The 21587-nt window shown below is 48.1% G+C and overlaps 1 protein-coding gene across 8 annotated transcripts in view; it reads left to right on the plus strand.

The window, feature by feature from the left end:
- Nucleotides 1-21587, plus strand: part of POU2F1 (POU class 2 homeobox 1) — a 668152-nt gene that overhangs the window by 536773 nt on the left and 109792 nt on the right. For all 8 annotated transcript variants that reach the window (XM_085621115.1, XM_085621114.1, XM_085621116.1 and 5 more), the window contains one exon: nucleotides 12584-12763. In XM_085621115.1, coding sequence (XP_085477241.1) covers nucleotides 12584-12763 — 180 coding nt within the window. The remainder of the gene's footprint in view (nucleotides 1-12583; nucleotides 12764-21587) is intronic.

Here is a 21587-nt window from a genome sequence, read left to right on the forward strand (position 1 = left end):
TCGTACTGGGTCTCGGTTCCTGTGCCGTAGGGTCTTCTCTGTTTGTTTCCCACTGTACCCTGGGTCATCTCCGGTTGCCTCCTCTGTGTGTCCGGCCTCTCCCTAAAAAGGTTGTTGATAGGGTTGCCATTGATATCCAAATTGTGGTGGTTGAAAAGGTGCTTGCATAAAGGGGTTCCATCCAAACGGTGGTTGTTGGTATGGACCAAGGTGTTGGTATGTACCCCTATTCCTTCTGGGACGATTGCCTCTGCGTCTATGATTGCCTTTTTGGCCGTCGAATGATGAATCGCTTGAGTTATTCCCAGAGCCTGTGCTATCTGTATCTGTAAAATCTGATTTGTCCTTTTCAGTTGGTGTGTAGTCTTCTTTGGAGTATGGAAATACGTTTTCAAACTTAAACTTTTTTAAATCTTTTTGGAATTTTGGAATTTTTGCCTGAGTAAGATATTCTTTGTATTCATTAATAGTTTTATTGTTTTCATCTAGTTTCTTCTTAAATTGTGCGATTGTAATTTGAGTCTTCAATCCATTTTCTAGTGTTTTTATTTCAATGAGTAGAGCATCTGAAAGTCTTTTTGCAGTTTTTATAATTAAGACGAGCCAATCCCTGCTGCATTTCCATGCAATCAAGGACCAGCTACGTCTGAATTCCGGGTCATTCAGAAATATTCGTGGAGAATTTGTTACAATCAGACCGTTGGGTGCTATGTTGCCCCTCAAGTATTCGGTCATAATTGCACCATGTAGTAAGGTTTTAAGTTGTGTTCGTTTCAATTCAGTTAAGGAATCCCAATCGCCATTATTCTGGCTTACATACGTAAGTGTCGTGTCAGAGATCAGTGATGGCAAAGCTAAAATGGATGATATTTCATCCTCATCATAGGCAAATCTCATTGGAGTCCAGACCTGCTGCTTTCCCTTTCTTACTTTTATTAAGAGCGATCAGAATTTCATTCCCTGATATCTCCTGATTAAGAGATAGTAAACTGTCAGTACTCAACCTTGGGAGCTGTTTTTTATAAGCCACTAGTCCAGAGCGACCTTGTCTACTACTAAATCCTCCTGATACAGGTCCTGAAAAATGTAGTAAAAGCCAGCTCGATACCGTCTTTTGTTTTTTCTGATCTAACCCAGACCGCCGCGGCACCCTTCAAAGCCCCTCTTAACCGGACCTTAAAAACGTCCCAAACGACGTGTCGTGGGGCAGATGCTAAGTTCTGATTAAAAAATATCATCTGTGTCCCTTTTTATCGTACTCATGATATCTGGTTGTAAAAATAACCTTCTATTCAAGGTCCACCTTCTAGGGGAGGATCCTGAGGGAAGTTAGATTTTTAATCCAATTGCTCCATGATCTGATAAGTGGATAGGTAAATTGTCTAGTTTTTTTTCAACTTTCCCACTTCTGGGAGCTCCATAAATTTGTAATCAATCCTAGAATAGTGACCATTTTTCTTACTGAAAAAGGAGTTATGCCTTGAGTCACCATTTTTCTTTTGCCATACGTCACATAGATTTAAATTTTCTAGCATAGCAAGGAGGTAAGCTTCAACTCGCAGTGCGGTAATTTGGGTACGAGGCAAAGATCTATCTAGTTTATTATTTAAAAGGATATTGAAATCCCCGCCAATTATCAAAGGTGGTTCAAATTCAAGCAGAGAGGAACAGAAATTATTCAGGGGTGTGGTATCATTTTAATTTGGGCCATAATACCTGGCCAGAGTGAATCCGGAGAGGATGAGAGGTTTCGGACTGCAAGGAGTCCATCGGAGCTTTTCATCAAGTATCAAGACTACGACCAGGAGGAAGATCCTGATACTGATCCACAGCCGCCACCGCCTGTCTCAATGCCTTCTACACAAATGCCGGTAGACCTGCTCAGTAATCTTCAGTACCTGTTGCAGGACTATTATAGGCGTTTCCCTCCTTCAGAATCGGCGGAGTCTCTTCCGTCGACGCCTATGCCAAGAGTCCCAGTACCTTCTTTCCAGTCTCCAAGACCACCTTCTCCATTGCCATCGCGTCACTCACATACTACTGACGATGAAAGGTAGGAAGGAGAAGTAGATGATCGGTCAGTGATGTTGGAGTGGGACGATTATCAAGTGCAATCTCCGTCTCCAAGTGCTCCGGCCCCGTTAGACTCTCCCCCGGTGGATATCGGGAGTTTTCATCTCCTTATGGAGAGAGCTACCAAGAGATTCCTTATCCTCATGGAGGCAAAACAGGACGACTGCTTCCTTTATGATTTTAAAGACCAACCAAGGAAGCAGATTCAAGCAATTCAGATCATTGACTTTATTTGGAAGGAGGGATTAAGACTAATGGCTACTCCAAACTCTCTTCCAGCAGTTTTACCACGGTTGGATAAGAAGTATAAAGCCCCAAGTAACTCACCGGCATGCCTCATCGGTCAACCTAAAGCTGACTCCGTCATAGCTCAAGCGGCTCAAAGACGGGCCAGGAATCCATCATCGCCCATATCAGCTCCACCTGATAGAGATGGCAGACGGTTAGATGCAATAGGAAAGAAGGTTTCCACGATGGCAGCGACCACGGTTCGGGCTGCAAACTCCCTAGCTATATTGGGGAGATACGATCGCCAGATGTGGTTCGACATCTCTCCTTTCATCAATATGCTACCGGAGCCTTCAAAATCCGAGGCCTTAAAGATTTTGCAGGAAGGGGAGTATGCATCGGCAGAAATCATTGATGCAGCAGTGGATGTGGCATCTACTGGGTTCAGGCAATTGGCGGGAGCTGCAGTGTTAAGAAGGCAGGGTTGGCTAAAGTCAACGTCTTTTTGTCAGGAGGTTCCATCGAAGATCATAGACATGCCATTTGATGGCGAGTCCTTATTCGGTCCACACCTGGACGAAGCCCTTCAGGCGATTAAAAAAGATACGGAGACGGCGAGGTCTCTTGGTAGCCTGCAATTCCGTAAGTCTTCCTTCCGTGGTGCCAGAGGACGTGGATCCTTCTCCAACAGGGAAGGTTATAATCGGCAGCGATCCTTTTAATCCTCCCAGACTGGCCAAAGATCTCAAAATTATCGGCAGCAATCCTATGGACAACGGAGTCAGTCCTATTCACAGTCTAGAAGGAAACAATCCTTCCGTGGACGAGAGTCCAGTAAAAAACAATGAGATCAGCCACCTGCCACCATCTCTACCGTTGCCCCACATAAAAATTGGAGGAAAAATATCCCACTTCTATTCGAACTGGTCCAAAATTACTACAGACAAGTGGGTGTTGGATATAGTATCCAGAGGCCATGCTCTGGAATTCACAAGGTTTCCACCAAATTCTCCTCCCAAAGGTCCACCCCCTGCTCATCTCAAGGAGCTTTTTTCCCCACATAAATCTGATGATTCGGAAGGGAGCAATCGAGAAAGTCCCTCTGCTGCAGAGAGGAACAGGTTTTTATTCAAGATTTTTCCTCATCCGGAAGAAGTCAGGAGAGTGGCGTCCATTTCTCGATCTTCGCGCGCTCAACAAATTTTTAAAGAAGCTGTCTTTCCGGATGTTAACGCTCCAAGAAATTCTACAGTTACTTTCGGCGGGGGATTACATGGCCACCCTCGACTTACAGGACGCTTATTTTCATGTACCAATCCTACCCAGACACAGAAAATTTCTACGATTCAGAGTGGCTGGCAGGGATTTTCAATTCAGAGTCCTCCCATTTGGACTCCGTTCAGCACCCAGGGTATTCACAAAGGTCATCGCACCAGTAACTGCACATCTTCGCCTGCAGGGAATTCAAATTTTCCCGTACCTGGACGACTGCCTTATCAAGGCGAGTTCTTCCAAAATAGTATCAGAACATGTTCGAGAATGCCTCCTGCTTTTCCAGTCTCTGGGTCTCTCCACAAATCTGGAAAAATCGCATTTGGCTCCTTCGCAGAGAAGAATTTTCCTAGGAGCAACACTGGACACAAAACTGACCACGGCCTTTGTGTCAAAAGAAAGGCAAATTAAGATATGCAACCTCACGCGCTCATTGCTATCAAAAGAGTGCGTTTCAGTCCGTCTATACAAATCATTCTTAGGGATGATATCCTGCATTCATCTCATTCCCAACTGCCGGTACAGAATGAGGCCGTTACAGGAAGAGCTCAATTTTCAATGGCTCCAGATCACAGGATCGTTCGAAGATATCATTCGCATCACCTTACGAATGCGGGACGCTTTTCATTGGTGGACCCAGGTAAAGCACTTGAGAGAAGGTTGTGCATTTCTAGTCGAAATGCCAGATTTCACCATCACCACAGATGCATCCCTCGAGGGTTGGGGAGCGCACCTTCAAGGAATGACAGTCAATGGCAGATGGACTTAAGAACAAAGAAAGTGGCATATCAACCTCCTAGAGCTGCGAGCCATATTCTTGGCTCTGAAATCCTTCCGAGCCATCATCAGAGGAGCATGCATACTAATACGGACAGACAATACGACCAGTATGCATTACTTGAACAAGCAAGGCGGGACGAGATCACCACTACTATCTCAGCAAGCACAAGAAATTTGGGATTGGGCAATTCGTCACAAGATCAGCCTCAAAGCCATTCACGTCCCTGGAATCTTGTTCTGGCGGATTCCCTCAGCAGAACCACAACGTCAAACCACGAATGGGAGCCACATCAACCATCCCTAGACAGAGTGTTTCAGGAATGGGGGCATCCCGATCTAGACCTTTTCGCAACCAGCCAGAACCGCAAATGCCCATTCTTTGCAAGTTGGGTTCCCCACAAAGACTCACTGGGAATGCATTTTCGATGAATTGGTCGCAAATATATGCCTACGCTTTTCCACCAATTCCGTTGGTTCCACGAGTTCTGCGCAAGATCAAGGAACAATCTTGCCGCATGATCTTAATTGCTCCCAGGTGGCCCCGCCAGTACTGGTTTACGGAACTTCTCCTCCTCTCGGAGACCGAGCCCATACAGTTTCGACCAATTCCGCAGCTTTTGACCCTTCAGAACAGCCAAATTAGTCATCCGGACCCAGCATCGCTGAGGTTAGCAGCATGGCTCCTCAACACCTTGAATTTGCACACCTAGATATCCCTCCAAACTGTTAAGAAGTTTTGGCTAATGCTAGAGCACCGGCAACTGTTAAAACCTGCAAACTAAAGTGGAAGAGGTTTTGCGTGTGGTGTCAGTCTGTTAATCTCCATCCTATTCATGCAAGACCAGAACAAATTCTGCCTTTCTTCCTACAGTTTGCAAGGTCCGGTCTCTCCCATTCTACCCTGAAGGTGTTCTTGGCGGCAATTTCAAGGTTTCGGCAGGATGGTATTAACTCTCTTTATTCCAATAGAGTCATCCAACAATTTTTTAAAGGGTTATTCCGGATGTTCCCTCCTATCCGGCGTCCACCTCCATCTTGGCACCTTAATATAGTGCTTTCACAACTAATGCGGCACCCTTTCGAGCCCATTCACAAGGTGGATTTAAAGTTCCTTTCTTGAAAGGTTTCCTTATTGCTGGCTTTGACATCAACCAGAAGAGTTAGTGACCTTCAACCGTTGACCCTTCATCAACCTTTTCTGAAATTTACATCTGAAGCTGTAGTATTACGCACTAACCCGAAGTTTATGCCAAATGTTCCGACGGATTTCCATCTTCATGAACTTGTAACTTTAAAGACCTTCTTCCCAAATCCTATAACAGCTGCAGAAAAAGCCTTGCATTCTCTTGACGTCAAAAGATGCCTGAAGTTTTATCTACAGCGGACAGCAACATTGCGCAAATCGGACCAACTATTTGTAGCATATGGTAAACCGCGTCAAGGAAATGCAGTGTCAAAGCCAACCATAGCTCGTTGGATTTCTGCTGCAATTTGTTTGTCATGACCAAGCTGGACGACCATTGCAAGCCACCCCAAGAGCACACTCTACGAGAGCAATCTCTTAATCTACAGCTCTTTTCGTCGGTGTGCCTCTTCATCAAATCTGTAAAGCGGCAACATGGTCCAGCACACATACTTTTACCAAACACTACTGTTTGGAAGCTGCAAGTGATGCGGATGGATCAGTGGGACAAGCTGTTCTACGCAATCTTTTCAAATAAGGTGAGCCTCTGTTCTCCCTCCTCCACTATGCTTTTATAAGACGCTTTTTGCCATACTATTTCTATATTGAAATTGTTTTGCATAGGTTGAAGCACACATGTATTTCTCTGTGGTTATACTGTTTCATAGTGTATATGGTCTATGATACAAAGCCGCGTCTTATGAGCATGAGGTTACGTACTGCTATCTACTCTGATTCAGGCATGTGAATATATGAAAGACACCCCAAATACTGGAGAAGAACAATAGTTACTTACCTGTAATCTGTGGTTCTCCAGTATTGGTGTCTTTCATAGATTCACATGCCACCTGCCCACCTCCCCTCAGAGGTTTTTTAGGCTGTTATACTTTGGTTCACTCCTGTGCGAGAAAATCTGAGAGCCTGAGCCTCTGAGGAGAACATTCTGGTGGGTGCTGTCGCCTGATTGGCTGCAGTTTGGACTGGATAAAATGACTGTGATAGTCATAGATGTGGACGTTTTTTCCTTGTAGCTTAGGCTACTTTACTTCCTGGTTTCAGGTTACCAGGGTTTTTTGGGTGTTATATGCATAATTATTGCTTTCCTATGTACCGTGGGACTCCCACTCTGACGACGGGCAATGATTCAGGCATGTGAATCTATGAAAGACACCAATACTGGAGAACCACAGATTACAGGTAAGTAACTATTGTTCTTATGCTAAATGAGGACAATTTATAAAAAAATGTTTTACTCCTATGCTCCCCACCACCACACTTGATCTCTCCCCCCCCCCCCCCCCCCCCCCCAATTTCCCCCTTCCCCCCTGGGAACCCTCCCTTACTACCTATTGGCTAATGCCAATTCGAGCTGCTGTCCACCAACCAACGAAAAAAAAAATTCCGTAAAAACACTAGCTCTCACCACAAAGAAAATGATGGGTAAATTAACTATTTGCTTGCTTTGTTGAGGTCCAGAAAACTATCTGCCTCGTCTGGCGATTGAAAATGATACATTTTATTGGCCCACATCACTTTAAGGAATGCAGGAAACCTCTGCTGAACTTGGGCGCCCATTTCTTTCAGAGGGTCTGTCCGCTTGCCCATCTCCCACCTTCTGTCTTCTGTCTCCCGGGAAATATCAGACCTAATTTTGAACGATGGGTCCTTGACCTTTTTTCCTTGCGGGCAGCCCCCAAAAGATTTTCCTTGAGGGCGTAGGATTGATTATTCACCAGAAGTTTCCTGGTTTTCTTCCGACCGGGCTTTAATTTAAATGGGTTGAGGTGTACCCATTGAATTTCACTTTCCAAAGTTGAGGCGGAGACAACATACAGGAAGGCTTTAGTCAGAATATCTATTGCAAAAGCTTTAACATTTTCCCATTCCGCACCTTCTTTAATATACAGGACCTGATATCATTCCTTCTTGAATTATTTTCCAACCTGTCTGATAAGTCCATCTCTCTCAGTTTGAGCCTGACCACTTCCTGAGTGTTATATTTTACATCCGACCCTAACTCCAGAACTTTATTTTTCAATACCTCCATGCGTTGTGTTAATGCTGATAAGTTCTCCTCCAGACTACTGCACGTCTCTTGAGTTTTCCTCTGATTGGTTTCTGAAGTGGAAAAGCATTCTTTTATTTCAAGTGATAACTGGCTCAACAACCCCTGCACGGAGTCCAAGCCTGGAGTATTTTTCGTGACCTCATTGGCAGGTTTGCTTGGTATTAGATCTTTCTCTCCTATCTGTTCGATAGGCCCGGGTGCCGGGACAGACTCTGTCAGTGCCGAAAATCTGTTTGTAACTAGGATTGCTGGATGTGAAAGAAGAACGTTCTCTGGCAGGGCAGCTGCCCCTTCTAAGGTTTCCATACTAAGCTGTGAATTCAGTTTAAAGTATGACCTGAGGGAGGGTGTCACTCTTGGACCTACTGGGACTAGTCTCTTTTTTTTCTCTCTTTTTATGGGAATAGCCTTTCCTTGTATAACAGGGAGACTTTTGCTTTTAGTTTTGCCCAAAGAGGGGGAACTAAGAGCTGCCTAGTTGGTAACTCAGATTGGGGATTGGACTCCTTACAGAGAAAGGTATTTGATCTCAATTTATATAGTTTACCAAGCAGTAGATCGCTATCAGGGTCAAACACTGGGAACCCACACTTATATTGAGATGTTAGCCCGCTCCCTTTAGTTACACATTCCTTACCCTCGAGCGGATGAGTCATGAGATCCATAGTCCTGGAACCCTCACCATGCTTCTGCCTCCCTTTCTTTTCCTGGTTCAAAGCTCCAGGGTGAAGGTCGACTTCACAGGACAGCCTCCTCCACAAGGCAAAGCAGCCAGGACAGGCAAACCGCTGCCAGCAAATTCCACACAGCTTCCCCAAGTTTTTTCCAGGAAGCTACATGTACTGACTCTTCCAAAATAAACCCTGAAACAAGAACCAGGGTTTCCAGGTCCAGGGAAGGTGCGATGCATTTTTTGAGATTCACTGAGCGCACCCGCCACCCTGAAGAACACTAAGCCGATACACATCAGCGGGACTCAGCAGGCTCCGAAATTGCCAAATAGCTGGCCATTCGGCGGGGAGTACAAAAGAGCTTGAGAAGGGGAACAACCGTTTGGTAGGAAAAGCCGCAACTAGAGAAAGGTGAGGGAAGCGGAGTGCTAAATCATTGTTATACTTGGTAGTGAGAGTCTGCAATAGTGGTCGGTGGAGAGCAGATCCCGGCCGGCTTCCTAGCGAGCCGCCATGTTCCCTCTCACTCCACGCACATTTGATATTACTAGACATCAGCCATTCTGGGATACATTGTTGTAGTTAACTTTCTGGCACGGTTTGTACATAATAGAAATGCAACAAGATAATGATAAGAGATAAAAATCTAAATATCTCCACATTTTTAATTATATGTTCATGCTGTAGTGAGATATTTATGCAGGGCTTGCAACAATACATAGCTCTGAAATTGCAGGGAAAAATATATTGTTTGTATGGGTGCACAAAGACAAAAGAGGGACATGTGTTGAAAAAACGTAATTTTATTGTTTTTAAACACACTAGGTTGTGGAAGCATGTGGGTGTCAAGCGAAATCTGGCAGAGTAGTCTGAGGGCGGGTGTGATTCTGTGATAATGTTTGGAGAACCGTGACCAGTCTAGAACTGAAATACTCTTCTACTGTTTAGGGGATTCATTTGTGACTTAGTAGTGCCAATCAGCAGGATATTGCCTCTATCTACATGAGAGAGAATGATTGCTTATACAGCCACACTGATACCTGCTTTTACTAGAAAGGTTTTAGTTTTGCAGAGCAGCAACAATTAGTGCTGACCAGTTTTTGTTTTGTTTTGTTCGGTTATGTCTATTTGTAAAGTGCACTATCACCTGCAACAGGAATCCTGGCGGTGATCCGGTGCTTGTGTGCGAACGCGCCTCCCCCTGCCTATGATAGGTATTTCGTATATGATGTCCCGAAGCTGGGGTCTGTGCACATGTGGAAGCCCTGTGTCTTAGTGCTTTTGGAAAGTAGTGGAGTGAAGCTATCTAAATTTATGCCACAAGCTAACAGTGTCTCTTGCTTGTACCTGTAAGGAGTACATAATCTATACACATTTAACGTTTATGTAGGCCTTTGACGCTCATGGTTGAATAGAGGTGAGGCAGTCCTTCAGACACATAAAGCCCTGATAAGACCTTCAGGTAGAGTGAGTGTTGTCAAAATTCTGGTGAACCTTGATGTGCTTATCAGCCATTTGGGCTCCCAATAAGCTCCATGTACAGATTAAACATTCAAGGTTAATGCACACTGTACCTCACGGTAATGTCATTTGACTCTAGTACCACACACCTGTAAAGTCTTCAATTTATACAAAGTTACAAATGTTCTCAGAGTGTACTCAAGTAGAACTTGTGGCCTTATGCCATGCCACATCCCACACTATACTAAAATTTCCCACCTTTCCTCTTGTCCTCTTGTGGCAGGATACTACTCTTCTCCATTTCCATACACCATGTATTACTCACCCAAGCTGCCTCACTCAACTGGGGACTATTCACCCATTTCACACACTATTGGTAACTAGTATTATGCAAGTTGTAAGTCCATTTCATTCATTACCTCCCATGTTAGACAGTCTACTAAGGTGTTGGAGAAGGTGGCTCAGTTTCTCTGGAACCAGGTGTGTCGAGAGGCATTTGTTGGGTCAATGCCTAGTTTGTCAGTTCAACAGCTTTGAAGCCTTATGATGCTAATTTACCATACTGTATTGCGGTAATACTGCCTCCATCCCAAAGCTGCTGGTGTCTGACTCAGCTTACAGGGCAGAAGAGGTTTACAGTAGGCTATTTTTCAAGTGTCTCAAGTTACCAAGCTGCATTACTGTGATTTAAAAGGAGCTTTTAGCATTTTGGTGGGTTTTCCAAAAGTTTCACAACTATGTGTGGGGAAGAAAGTTCCAGACTAATTTGGATCACAAACTGTTGATTTTCTTTCTCAGTGGTTGAAAACTCATGCTCCTAGAATTGCCAGGTTATCTACCAAATTATTGCAAAACCTACCATTTAGATATAGTCCACATGAGTTGTTTGTGGAGTAAGGCTTAGTCATGCTTCTGAGATAGTGGTGTCTCGTGAAACATGAGAGCTGCTGTGGTTTCTAGTGCCAATAAAGAGCATTTGGGGTGTACTCTGGCGATGTTTAGGGTCTGCTTGGTTATTGATGACCTCGCATACACATAGACTTTGATCAGTTGGTCAAGGGATGCATGGTTTGTGCATGTTGTGAGAAGTTGAGACTCCTTTTCAACCCATTGAGTTGCCTCCAATGCCTTTGGCGATGGTGGGCATTGACTTGGTGGGTCTGTTTATTGCCTAGCTGTCCAGTCAGATTTGCTCTAGCCTTAATAGAATATTACAGCAAGTGGCAAGATGTCCATTTTATTTCAGAACCCAATTCAAAGCTGATGACTGAGTTCCTTCAAGATGCGTTTTTGAGGGTGTTTTCTCCCAACGGTGAGCAGTTTGAGTTGCCTATGTGAGTAAGGTTTTAGAATCTGATGCTGTTAAACATCTTAGAAGTTCTCTTTATCACCGCAGACTAACGGTTTGGTGGAGTAGGTGAACAGAGTGTTGGATGAGTGCAACCAGTGGGCTTTAGCTAACAGCTGTGTCATGCCTAATTCAGTCAGATTGATGCTGTGGTTCTACTGCACCACACTGCGTTTGACCCCAGGAGTTTCCTCTCTTGAACTTTTCAGACATAGAAAGCCAACTACAAAGGTTTGCCCGGCCTTGTTGACTTAGAGGGTTAAGCAATGCGCCTCTATTTCTGACCTGAATTTCTCGGTTAGGTCTAACACACAGATCAAACCACAACATTTATATCAAAAGAAGGGGGCAGAGACTGTTGTTCTGTGTGGATGTTGTGTGCGCCAAGGAAAACAAGGGCATGTGATGAAGGGTGACGTCAAGTATAGGGACCTGGTTGTAGTGGATAAGGTGTGTGGAAACGCCATCGAGGTGAGAGGACGGCATTGGTAGAATGCTGAAAGGGTAGTACATTTCAAGTAAAGTGGTAGCTAGGATGAACAGCTGCAGAGTGAGTTAATTTTAGTGATGATATGGTTTTTATCTGAAGAGAAAATGCCTTGTAATACCCTAGTCAATCTGTGTTGTTCTGTATTCCTGACAATTACAGGTGGTTATATACAGTGATGTGGCTTTTTCAACGATTCCCCATGGGAACCCTGTTTTTGCTGAAATTATCTATCCCATGCACCTCATTGAACATGATTACCCTGTAATCTGTACGCATGAATTAGGAAAACATTGAGCACAAATTAAAGCAGATGTGTCTGTTTAGGAAGTGGCTTAAATGCAACCGGTAGTTTCTGCTAACACTATTTGTTCTGCCTCTGCATATTGTCTTACAAAATGTAGTAAGAATTATGTGTGTTTGTTTGTGTTCTGCAAACCTAACTTCAACCAACAGAGCACTGTACAGATTAAGGGGCTATATTACAATTTGGGTAAGTCAAGTGAATTAGGAAGGGTAGGGGGATGTGTGGGACGAGGAGTGGGCAATGAGTGGCAGCAGTCAGGGTCTTTAAAAGAGTACCAGGAACTGGAGACAGCTGGGGCAGATCTTTATGTGGGAAAATGGTCAGCTCATGTTAAAGAGTGATGCTTGAAGAGCAAGGTCTTCAAATTGTAGCGTCGATGGTGACTGTTGTATTTCTACTGAGGTGGCAGAGCAGGAAAAGACTTGGAACCTGTTTTTTTTAATTTTTTTACCTACAACCTCTCTTCACACCACAACCAATATACAGTTATATTTCATGGATAACAATGTCCTTGTCTACAATATGTAATGATGCCTGGCCTTGTTAAAATAGTGTTGTCTAAATTACTCTTATTTGAATATGGTATAAATGCACCTTTCTCCCAAAATTGTAAAGTCCATTTCGCGGAGCATAAAATAATTGTTCATGTAATTTACTTACTGTTGCTGCCACTGGGAATTGCCTTGTGTGCTTCTTTTTTATCAGAACCAAAAGCCTACCTCGGAGGAGATCACCATGATTGCTGACCAGCTGAACATGGAGAAGGAAGTGATTCGTGTCTGGTTCTGCAACCGGCGCCAGAAAGAGAAGCGGATTAACCCACCTAGCAGTGGTATAACCAGCAGCTCGCCCATTAAAGCAATTTTCTCCAGTCCAACCTCACTGGTAAGCATGAGGATCTTTGACTGCAATCTGTGTTTGCATAGCCACTTCTTCTCAGCAATGTCCGAAGTTGTTTGCTTATAAATAAATTACTCCATGCACTGTTTCTCTTTGGCACTGCCATTGTTTGAAAATATCCAATGCTTAGTTTTTTTGCATGCAGAGCATGTTGGTTATATTCCTTGCATAAGACTTGGAGCTTAAAACAGACATGGGTGCTCAGAGCGTTTATGGCTGACAGTTGGATTTCCATGGGCAGTCCTTTGGACTTAGCACACTGAGTTTTTTTCCTTCTAATGCAAAAAAATTGCTTTCTCATTAAAATATCAATATTTAACTTGTGAGAATAAGGTTGAATCATTTGAGGGACTGTGCAACACATTTATCCACTGGCTTCATGATGATGTGGACCCGTGTTCATGTTTTTATGATGAAATAATAATGGCTCGCAGAGTGAATTGGGTTGGTCCCTCCAAGAAAAGCATAGAAGGGTGATTGTGTTAATTTTAGATCTTCTATGTGCATACTGAATCTCCCTTCTTGTGTCCTGGCAGATTACAGACAGAACACATCCCAGCCTTTGAAGGGTCTAACATCTGACCCTGATACCCGCTCTCCTTTGAATGAGATGAGGCTCAGGGCTTCCTCCCTTGGCTGCTTTTGGGAGCTATCCTTTCTGTCCTTATCCCCCGCTTTTCCCTGAATGGGATCATGACCAGTTTTCTTTTGGTCACCTCCCAGGGACTTATTGAGGACTCAGGTGTGTACCCACTTATCAGCTGTCTTGCCCAGTTCCCTAGTGATAGACCGGAGTCCACCCGATGTTGATGCAACCTCTCTGAGTGACAATTTGTCAAAATGTGCTCTTTAACAAACAAATTTTAGAGCCCTTCATATTTGTCTACTTGGTTACCTTTAATCTAGCTATCTAGTGCCTTAACTGAAGTGTCGACAAAGTCAACCCTTGTCTGTGAAGCTCCCTTCTGTGTTGTCCTAATTTTCTGTCTATACTCTTCAGGGGTTATCCCAAATAGCTCTAAAAGTGCTGCCTTCATGTATGGGTAGGATTCAGCTATCTCATACTCTAGTGTTAGCAATCTGAAAGAAACACGTTAGTTAGATTCCTCACCTTAGAATATCCCCAGGCTTCAGACTGGATCCGGAAGATTTTTCGTCAGCAATACCCCTTGCGCGTCGCTAGGCGTCGTCTGCGGCTCCGCGTCTGTCGTCGGCATCGTGAGCCGGAATGACGTCGTCGGAGTACTTAGATGCCGCCCTCGCGCGCTGACGTCAGTTCTTCTTTTTTCCGCGCCAGTAAGCGCAGATCCGGGAGAGCTACTCCTTTAGTCAATTTTTGACTAACTTTTTGACTCTTTTTGGTCAATTCTCGATTCTGGTGCCGGTAGGATGCCTGATTTCAAGGCCTGCGACGACTGTCACCGACTGATGTCGGTGACCGATCATCACCGCCGGTGCCTGTACTGCTTGGGCCTCGACCACGACGCGGCGTCGTGCTCCGATTGTATGGCCCTGACTTCGAAAGCTAGGCGGGAGCGGTCCCGCAAGCTTCTCGAGCTTCGCCACTCGGCTCCGCGTCGCTCTCGATCCCGGTCCAGGAGGAGGTCCAAGGATCGGTCGCGGAGCCGCACCCGACATCGTCACTCGTCTGGCTCGAAGTCTTCGGGTAAGTCGAGGCACTCCAAGAAGTCCAAGAAGCGACACCGCTCTTCGGACTCACCTCGCCGGTCGCGCGACTCGGCCGAGGGTCCGGGTGGTTCCACCCCCGCGGCTCCGCAGGAGCCGCAGGCGCCGCGCAAGTCCCCATACCCGACGGTCCCTGGGACTGACGCGACGCAGGCGGAGGTCAGTGCCTTCCTCTCGGCCATGAGGAACGTGGCCCCGCCGTCGACGCCCGCTGGCGTGCCTTCGGGCCCCGCGGACTCGACTGGGCGACCTCGCATGCCGGCGGCCCCGGCGCCGTTGGAGGCTCCGGCCCCGAAGCCGCAGGTCCCCGAGGGGCACGAGCCTGGACCCCCGTCGACGCCGGTCGACCTCGTAATGCCTCCTCCGCCGACACCGATACCACCCCCGGCTCCGGTCGACGTCGATCCCCGGTTCAGCCCCAGTCCGGTCCAGACGCCGATGCGGCGCCGCCCGACGCCGCATCCGACGCCGCTAGGGACACATAACACATATTGTCTATTGACCGGCTCCGATCATTCCTCCTGTTTACCAGGAATCGGATGACGGGGGCGACTGGGAGGGGTCTGATGACCCTATGGCCCTTCAGAGCCAACTTGCACAGGACTGGGCAGATGAACTGGGGGAGGCCAGTGGGTTGGATACCTCTCCGGACACTGGATTCATTTCTCCTCCGACTGTGGCTTCGGAGGAGGGTGCAGCTTTTTCTGTGGTGCTGCGCAAAGCGGCCAAAGCCCTTGGGCTTGAGCTGCCTGCCGTGGCTGTGAGGACTAACATCCTCACTGAGGTGCTTAAGTCTGCCGCATGCTCCACTGAGCCTCTGCTGCCATTCAATGAGGCCCTCACTGACGTTCTGCAGGGCACCTGGTCCAAGCCCTCCACAGTCCCTCCTGTGGATAGGAACGTTGCCAGGCGCCACCGCCCTGCTCCGGGCGACCCCAGTTTTCTGTCCCAACACCCCACCCCCGAGAGTCTGGTTATCCAGGCCTCTACCGTCCAATCCTCCTTCCCGTCCGCTCCTCCGGACCGGGATTCCAAGAGACTGGAACAGTTTGGCAAGAAGCTGTTCTCTTCGCTCAGTTTGGGCCTGCGGTCTTTGAACACCGCCTGTCTCTTGGACCGTTATTCCCACTCTCTGTGGGATGCGGTGGAGGACGTGCTGCCACTGTGCCCGGAGGAGGCCCGGGCGCGGCTTTCCTCGGCCCTGGCCGATGGGAGAGATGCAGCGCGCCATGCAATCCGATGTGGACTCGACACTACGGACTCGCTGGGTAGGGCGATTTCTACCACGGTGGCGCTTCGACGTCACGCCTGGCTGCGGTCCACGTCTTTTTCAGGGGATGTCCAGAGCACCCTCATGGACATGCCTTTTGATGGCGCTCGCCTTTTTGGTGACAAAGCGGACAGTGCGCTGGCTCGCTTCAAGGACTCCCGGCTACGGCCACGTCCTTGGGCCTCTCGGCCCCGCGGCCACAACCTTCCGCTTTTCGCTCCTTTCATGGCCAAGGAAGGGGCACATCCTCACGTCCGCCTAGCCACCGGCCGCAGAACCAGCCTGCACGCGGACGTGGTTTCCGCCGAGGCGGTACCGGAGGACGACGCGGTCAGTCCACATCCACCCCGGCAGCATCCGCCTCAAAGCCTTCCTAGTCCGAGCTTTCAGGCCCATTCCACGCCAGTGGGCGGCAGAGTTCGCCATCACCTGCTCCACTGGCGTTCCATCACGTCGGACAGGTGGGTGCTGCAAATCGTCCGAAGGGGCTACTCCCTCCCCTTCGAGACGACCCCTCTAGCCATGCCACCGCAGCACCACCGTATCTCGGGGGATCATTTGAATCTTCTCCACGAGGAGGTTTCGGCCCTCTTGGCCAAGGGGGCCGTCGAGCGCGTTCTGAGCCCAGAAGTAGGTCGTGGTTGTTATTCCCACTACTTTCTGGTTCCCAAGAAGGGCAAAGGGGGCCTACGCCCTATCTTGGACCTCCGGAACGTCAATGCCTTCCTCCGGAAGGAACGGTTCAAAATGTTGACTTTGGCTCAGGTTCTAGCTGCCCTAGACCCTGGAGACTGGATGGTAGCATTGGACTTGCAGGACGCATATTTCCACATCCCCGTCCTGCCGGCCCACCGGCGTTACCTGCGGTTCACGGTGGGTCAGGAGCACTTTCAGTTCACCGTGCTCCCCTTCGGCCTTATCAGTGCCCCTCGGGTGTTCACGAAAGTGATGGCGGTGGTCGCATCTCATCCGCGCAGATCAGGGGTTCCAGTCTTCCCCTATCTCGACGACTGGTTGTTGAAGGCGGGATCACCCCAGGCAGTCGTCTCCCACCTCCAGACTACGGCGGATCTCCTGCATTTGCTGGGGTTTTCCATCAACTTGCCAAAGTCACACCTGAGCCCCTCTCAGAAGCTCCTCTTCATCGGAGCGGTTCTCGATTCGGCGCAGTTCCGGGTCCATCCACCGGAGCAGCTGGTCCGGGATATACAGGCCCTGATTCCCATCTTTCGGCCTCTATCCTGGGTTTCGGTCAGGCTAGTGTTGCGGCTTCTGGGGCTGACTGCCTCCTGCATCCTACTAGTGCATCACGCCAGACGGCGCATGCGGGCTCTGCAGTGGGACCTGAAGTTTCAGTGGGCCCAGCATCACTGCAACCTGTCCGACCATGTCTTGATCTCGGAGGGCACTGCACAGCATTTGCAGTGGTGGCTCACGGACCGCGATTGGGTGCCGGGCAGGAGCCTCTCCCTGCCCCTACCGGAGCATGTCGTAGTGACGGATGCGTCCCTCCTGGGATGGGGTGGCCATATGGGAGAGGCGGAGATCAGAGGCCTCAACTTGTTGGAGCTGCGAGCAATCCGGCTTGCACTGAAAGCCTTCCTTCCCTCTGTCCGGGGAAGTGTCGTGCAGGTGTTCACGGACAACACCACCGCCATGTGGTATTGCAACAAACAGGGCGGGGTGGGGCCGTCGACCCTTTGTCAGGAGGCTCTGCGCCTCTGGACATGGCTGGAACACCAGGGCGTTACCCTGGTGGTTCAACATCTGGCGGGCTCTCTGAACGCCAGAGCAGACGAACTGAGCCGCCGGTGCATGATGGATCACGAATGGCGTCTGAACTCCGAGGTGGCGCAAGGTCTCTTTCAGCAGTGGGGAGAGCCTTGGTTAGATCTATTCGCCACCGACGAGAACGCGCAATGTCAGCAGTTCTGCGCGTTGGAATTTCCAAGGCGGCACTCGCTCGGCGACGCTTTTCGTCGCGAGTGGAGTTGCGGTCTGTTGTACGCCTTTCCGCCTATACCACTTCTGCCCAGAGTGCTGAAGAAGATCAAGCGCGACCGGGCCCAAGTCATCTTGGTGGCTCCGGATTGGGCACGAAGGTACTGGTATCCCGAGCTACTCAGTATGTTGACCGATCCTCCGATACGTCTCCACCTCCATGCGTGGAGATTGAGCGGCGGCAGTTGATGCCATTTGACTTGCCTCCTGAAGTCTGTGATATCATTCTGGCAGCCAGGCGACCCTCCACAAAGACGGTATACGCCTGCCGGTGGAACAAATTTGTGGCATGGTGCACAGCAAAGGCTGTGGATCCCCTCTCCGCCCCTCTTTCTGAGGTTCTCCTCTTTCTTCTTTCTTTGGCTCGGCAGGGCTCTGCCCTGGGCACCTTGAAAGGTTATCTTGCTGCTCTCTCTGCCTTCTTACGGCTTCCAGATCAGCCCTCTCTCTTTTCAAGTCCCCTGTAGTGTCACGCTTTCTTAAAGACATTACTCACACGTTCCCTCCTGTCCCTTTCGTAATGACTCGGTGGGACTTGAATCTTGTCTTGACATTCCTGATGTGCGCTCCCTATGAGCCTCTTCACAATTGTCCTCTTCGTCTTCTCACTCTTAAGACTGCTTTCCTGGTAGCCATCACCTCGGCTAGACGGGTGAGTGAGCTCCAGGCTCTATCGTCCAAGCCTCCTTTTCTATCTGTTCATCCGGACAAGATTGTCCTTCGGCCTCATCCTTCCTTTCTACCGAAAGTGGTGACCCCCTTTCATCTTGGGCAATCTGTCACCTTGCCCACCTTCTTTCCGCCTCCGCATCCTTCCAAAGAGGAAGAACGGCTCCACCGTCTGGACCCAAAACGTGCGCTCTCCTTTTATTTGGACCGCACTAAACAGTTCCGAGTGGACGACCAGCTTTTCGTTGGCTACTTGGGTGCAAAGAAGGGAAAAGCTGTACACAAACGGACCATCTCCCGGTGGGTCGTTTTGTGTATAAAAATCTGTTATTCCTTGGCAAAAAAGGAACCGCCTGTTGGGCTGCGCGCCCATTCTACTCGGGCCACAGAGGCTACTACTGCTTTGGGACGGGGAGTCCCTTTGCAGGACATGTGTCAGGCGGCAACGTGGGCCTCGCTGCACACATTTGCCAGGCATTATTGCCTGGACAGCCAAGTCCGGAGGGATGGCTTCTTTGGCCGTTCTGTCCTCCAGGACTTTCTGGTGTGATCTTGGTTCGCAGACCCACCACCTGGGTTGGTATTGCTTGGGTATCTATTCTAAGGTGAGGAATCTAACTAACGTGTTTCTTTCAGATGAACAAGTTACTTACCTTCGGTAATGATGTATCTGTAAGAAACATTAGTTAGTTAGATTCCTCACCGACCCACCCATCCTCCCCGTTCTGCGAACTGACATCTAGGGTTAAGGCTATCCCTTTCAGGGCCCTAGAATTTTTGGGCACCAGTGTCGGTCTCTTGCATGGCTCTGCGTTCCTGGCGCGGAAGGCTATGTACAAGAACTGACGTCAGCGCGCGAGGGCGGCGTCTAAGTACTCCGACGTCATTCCGGCGCACGACGCCGACGACGGACGCGGAGCCGCAGACGACGCCTAGCGACGCGCAAGGTGTATTGCTGACGAAAAATCTTCCGGATCCAGTCTGACGCCTGGGGATATTCTAAGGTGAGGAATCTAACTAACTAATGTTTCTTACAGATACATCGTTACCGAAGGTAAGTAACTTGTTCATCTAGATCTACCAATTACAGATACTAACTCCCATAGTAGTGTACCCCATTGTTGTGTACCCACCTTCCTCATCCTGAGATCTCTCATATGATGCCACATTCGTGTCCTTGTCATCAGCCTGAACATAACGAGGAAGAATCTGCTTGGACAGCCTGACATACTGGGCACCCTGTTAGACCCTCCAATTATTTCTACTGCCACCATCTTTTCTGGGTTCAAGGACCAGTCTGGTCCTCCTCTCTGCAGGAGCCAATCTGTTCTCAGCCAGGGCTATTGCTCGCTCTTTCATGTACACGGCTGCCACATCCTTCTGGATTGACCTCTAGCTGGTGATGGAGCCTGATCTGGAAAGCACCCTTTGCCTAGTGTAAGGGGGGTATGTTATACCAGTTCCTTCTGGTGCTGTTGGCATCCTCCTGCACATTATCATTTTGCCCACTACATTGGGTTCATTCCTTCTCCAGCAGTGGAGGTACTCTGTGGGCCTCTTCTCACACTTTGAGGGACTTAATCAACTCATTTTTCCTGGCCTTAGCTGCCATGTTGATCTTCCTGTCCCTACAAAAGGCCTTCCGCTCATATCTCTTGAATGAGGACAGGTGAGCCACGCTTACTTGATGACGAATGGCTCCTGAAACTGTTAAAACTTCTGGAAACGTGGTCAAACTTTTGAGGGTTTTAGTAACTTTGCCGCAACTCTTCCTAACTCTTCTCCGTGCTTTGAAAGGTTTTTGCAATCCTGTGGAATAATCCTTTAGAAGTCGACAACCACTCAACTGCTTGGGAGGCGAAATAATTTATTTTCTAGGTGGCCACTTGGCGGATTGTCGGTGATAGCATGTAGGAAGCTGGCTTTGTATATACTATACCAAATTAAGGTATAGTGTGCACACAGTCCAGTGGATCTCCAAAGGTAGGCAGAGGTAAAAGTAGATAATACCTTACTCTATTTGTGGTAGTGTAGACTAGCAGTAAGGCTTTATCAGAGAGTAAGGATTTATTGTACACACTCCGGCAAGAAATGATGTCACACACTCAAAGACTGAACTCAGAACAATTTGTTTGTATAAAAATATTATTTAGTTGTATTTCATTTTTCCACAACCAAGCCAGGCCCGGTACAGGTAGGTATAATAACACTTTGCAAGAATGATGCAGTTAAGTACAGTTTGAATGCAATTGGATTGGTTGCAGGTAAGTCATTTGTTTATAAAGCAGTTTGAATTACTTTTCAATTACATTTCAGATTAGTCTTCAAGTTACTTTTTATATTACTTTTTAAGTTACTTTTTCTACTCCATGTGAAATGCCTAGATATCACACTGGGACATTTCCTAGAGGAAAGGTAAGTAAATCAGTTTTGGTACATTTGCCCTTTCTTAAGGTTTCATACCAACCAATTCCACACTTAAAATAATTTTCACAAAAAAGCAGTCAATGCAGTCCTATGGGAGAAAACAAGGTTATCGACTTAACGGTAAGTACTTAGGTTTAGGAGTTGGTTTTCTGGGGTTAGAACCAGGGTTCCCCCAGGGGTCAAGGATGTACCCTCAGCGGCACTAGGGCGGCAGAGTGCTGAGGCCCAATGTTATCCAGTGGGGGATAGGGGTCTCCGATTGGTGGCTGCTCACAAGCAGGCCACACGGTTGTGGGAGCAAAGCTCCTGGACTTAGACTCAGGGAAAAAGGGGAATCCGATTTAGCACAGAGGGGGCAGCAGGGTGGTGTTATGGCATGCCCTGTTGTTTTCAATGGGGATTCTTCGTTTGCAACAAACACTGCAGGCTCAGGGACGAAGATCTTCTGGAGGCGGCCGCCGGTTGGAGAGGTAAGTTGAGATGTCATGGGATCCCAGGACACTGTCATTTGGGCCACCCAAGGTCGTGGGACGTCGGGTGCAGGGGTGTCTTTTGGCGTCGGGTTCTTCTTACCGGCTCCGGTCGCGGTCGGGGGATCCTCCAGAAAGGGGCTGCTATCGTCAGTTGGAGACTTGTGGTAGGTCAAGCATCACCGGCCCCAGATCAGGATCACCGGGGAGACCCCGTCATCGTGTTGGCCCACTCGAACTCGGGCTGTGGATATCAGGTGCCGAGAGGTGCAGACTCACGGATTTG

This window comes from Triturus cristatus, chromosome 8, assembly GCF_964204655.1.
Source record: "Triturus cristatus chromosome 8, aTriCri1.1, whole genome shotgun sequence".
Taxonomy (NCBI): Eukaryota; Metazoa; Chordata; class Amphibia; order Caudata; family Salamandridae; genus Triturus; species Triturus cristatus.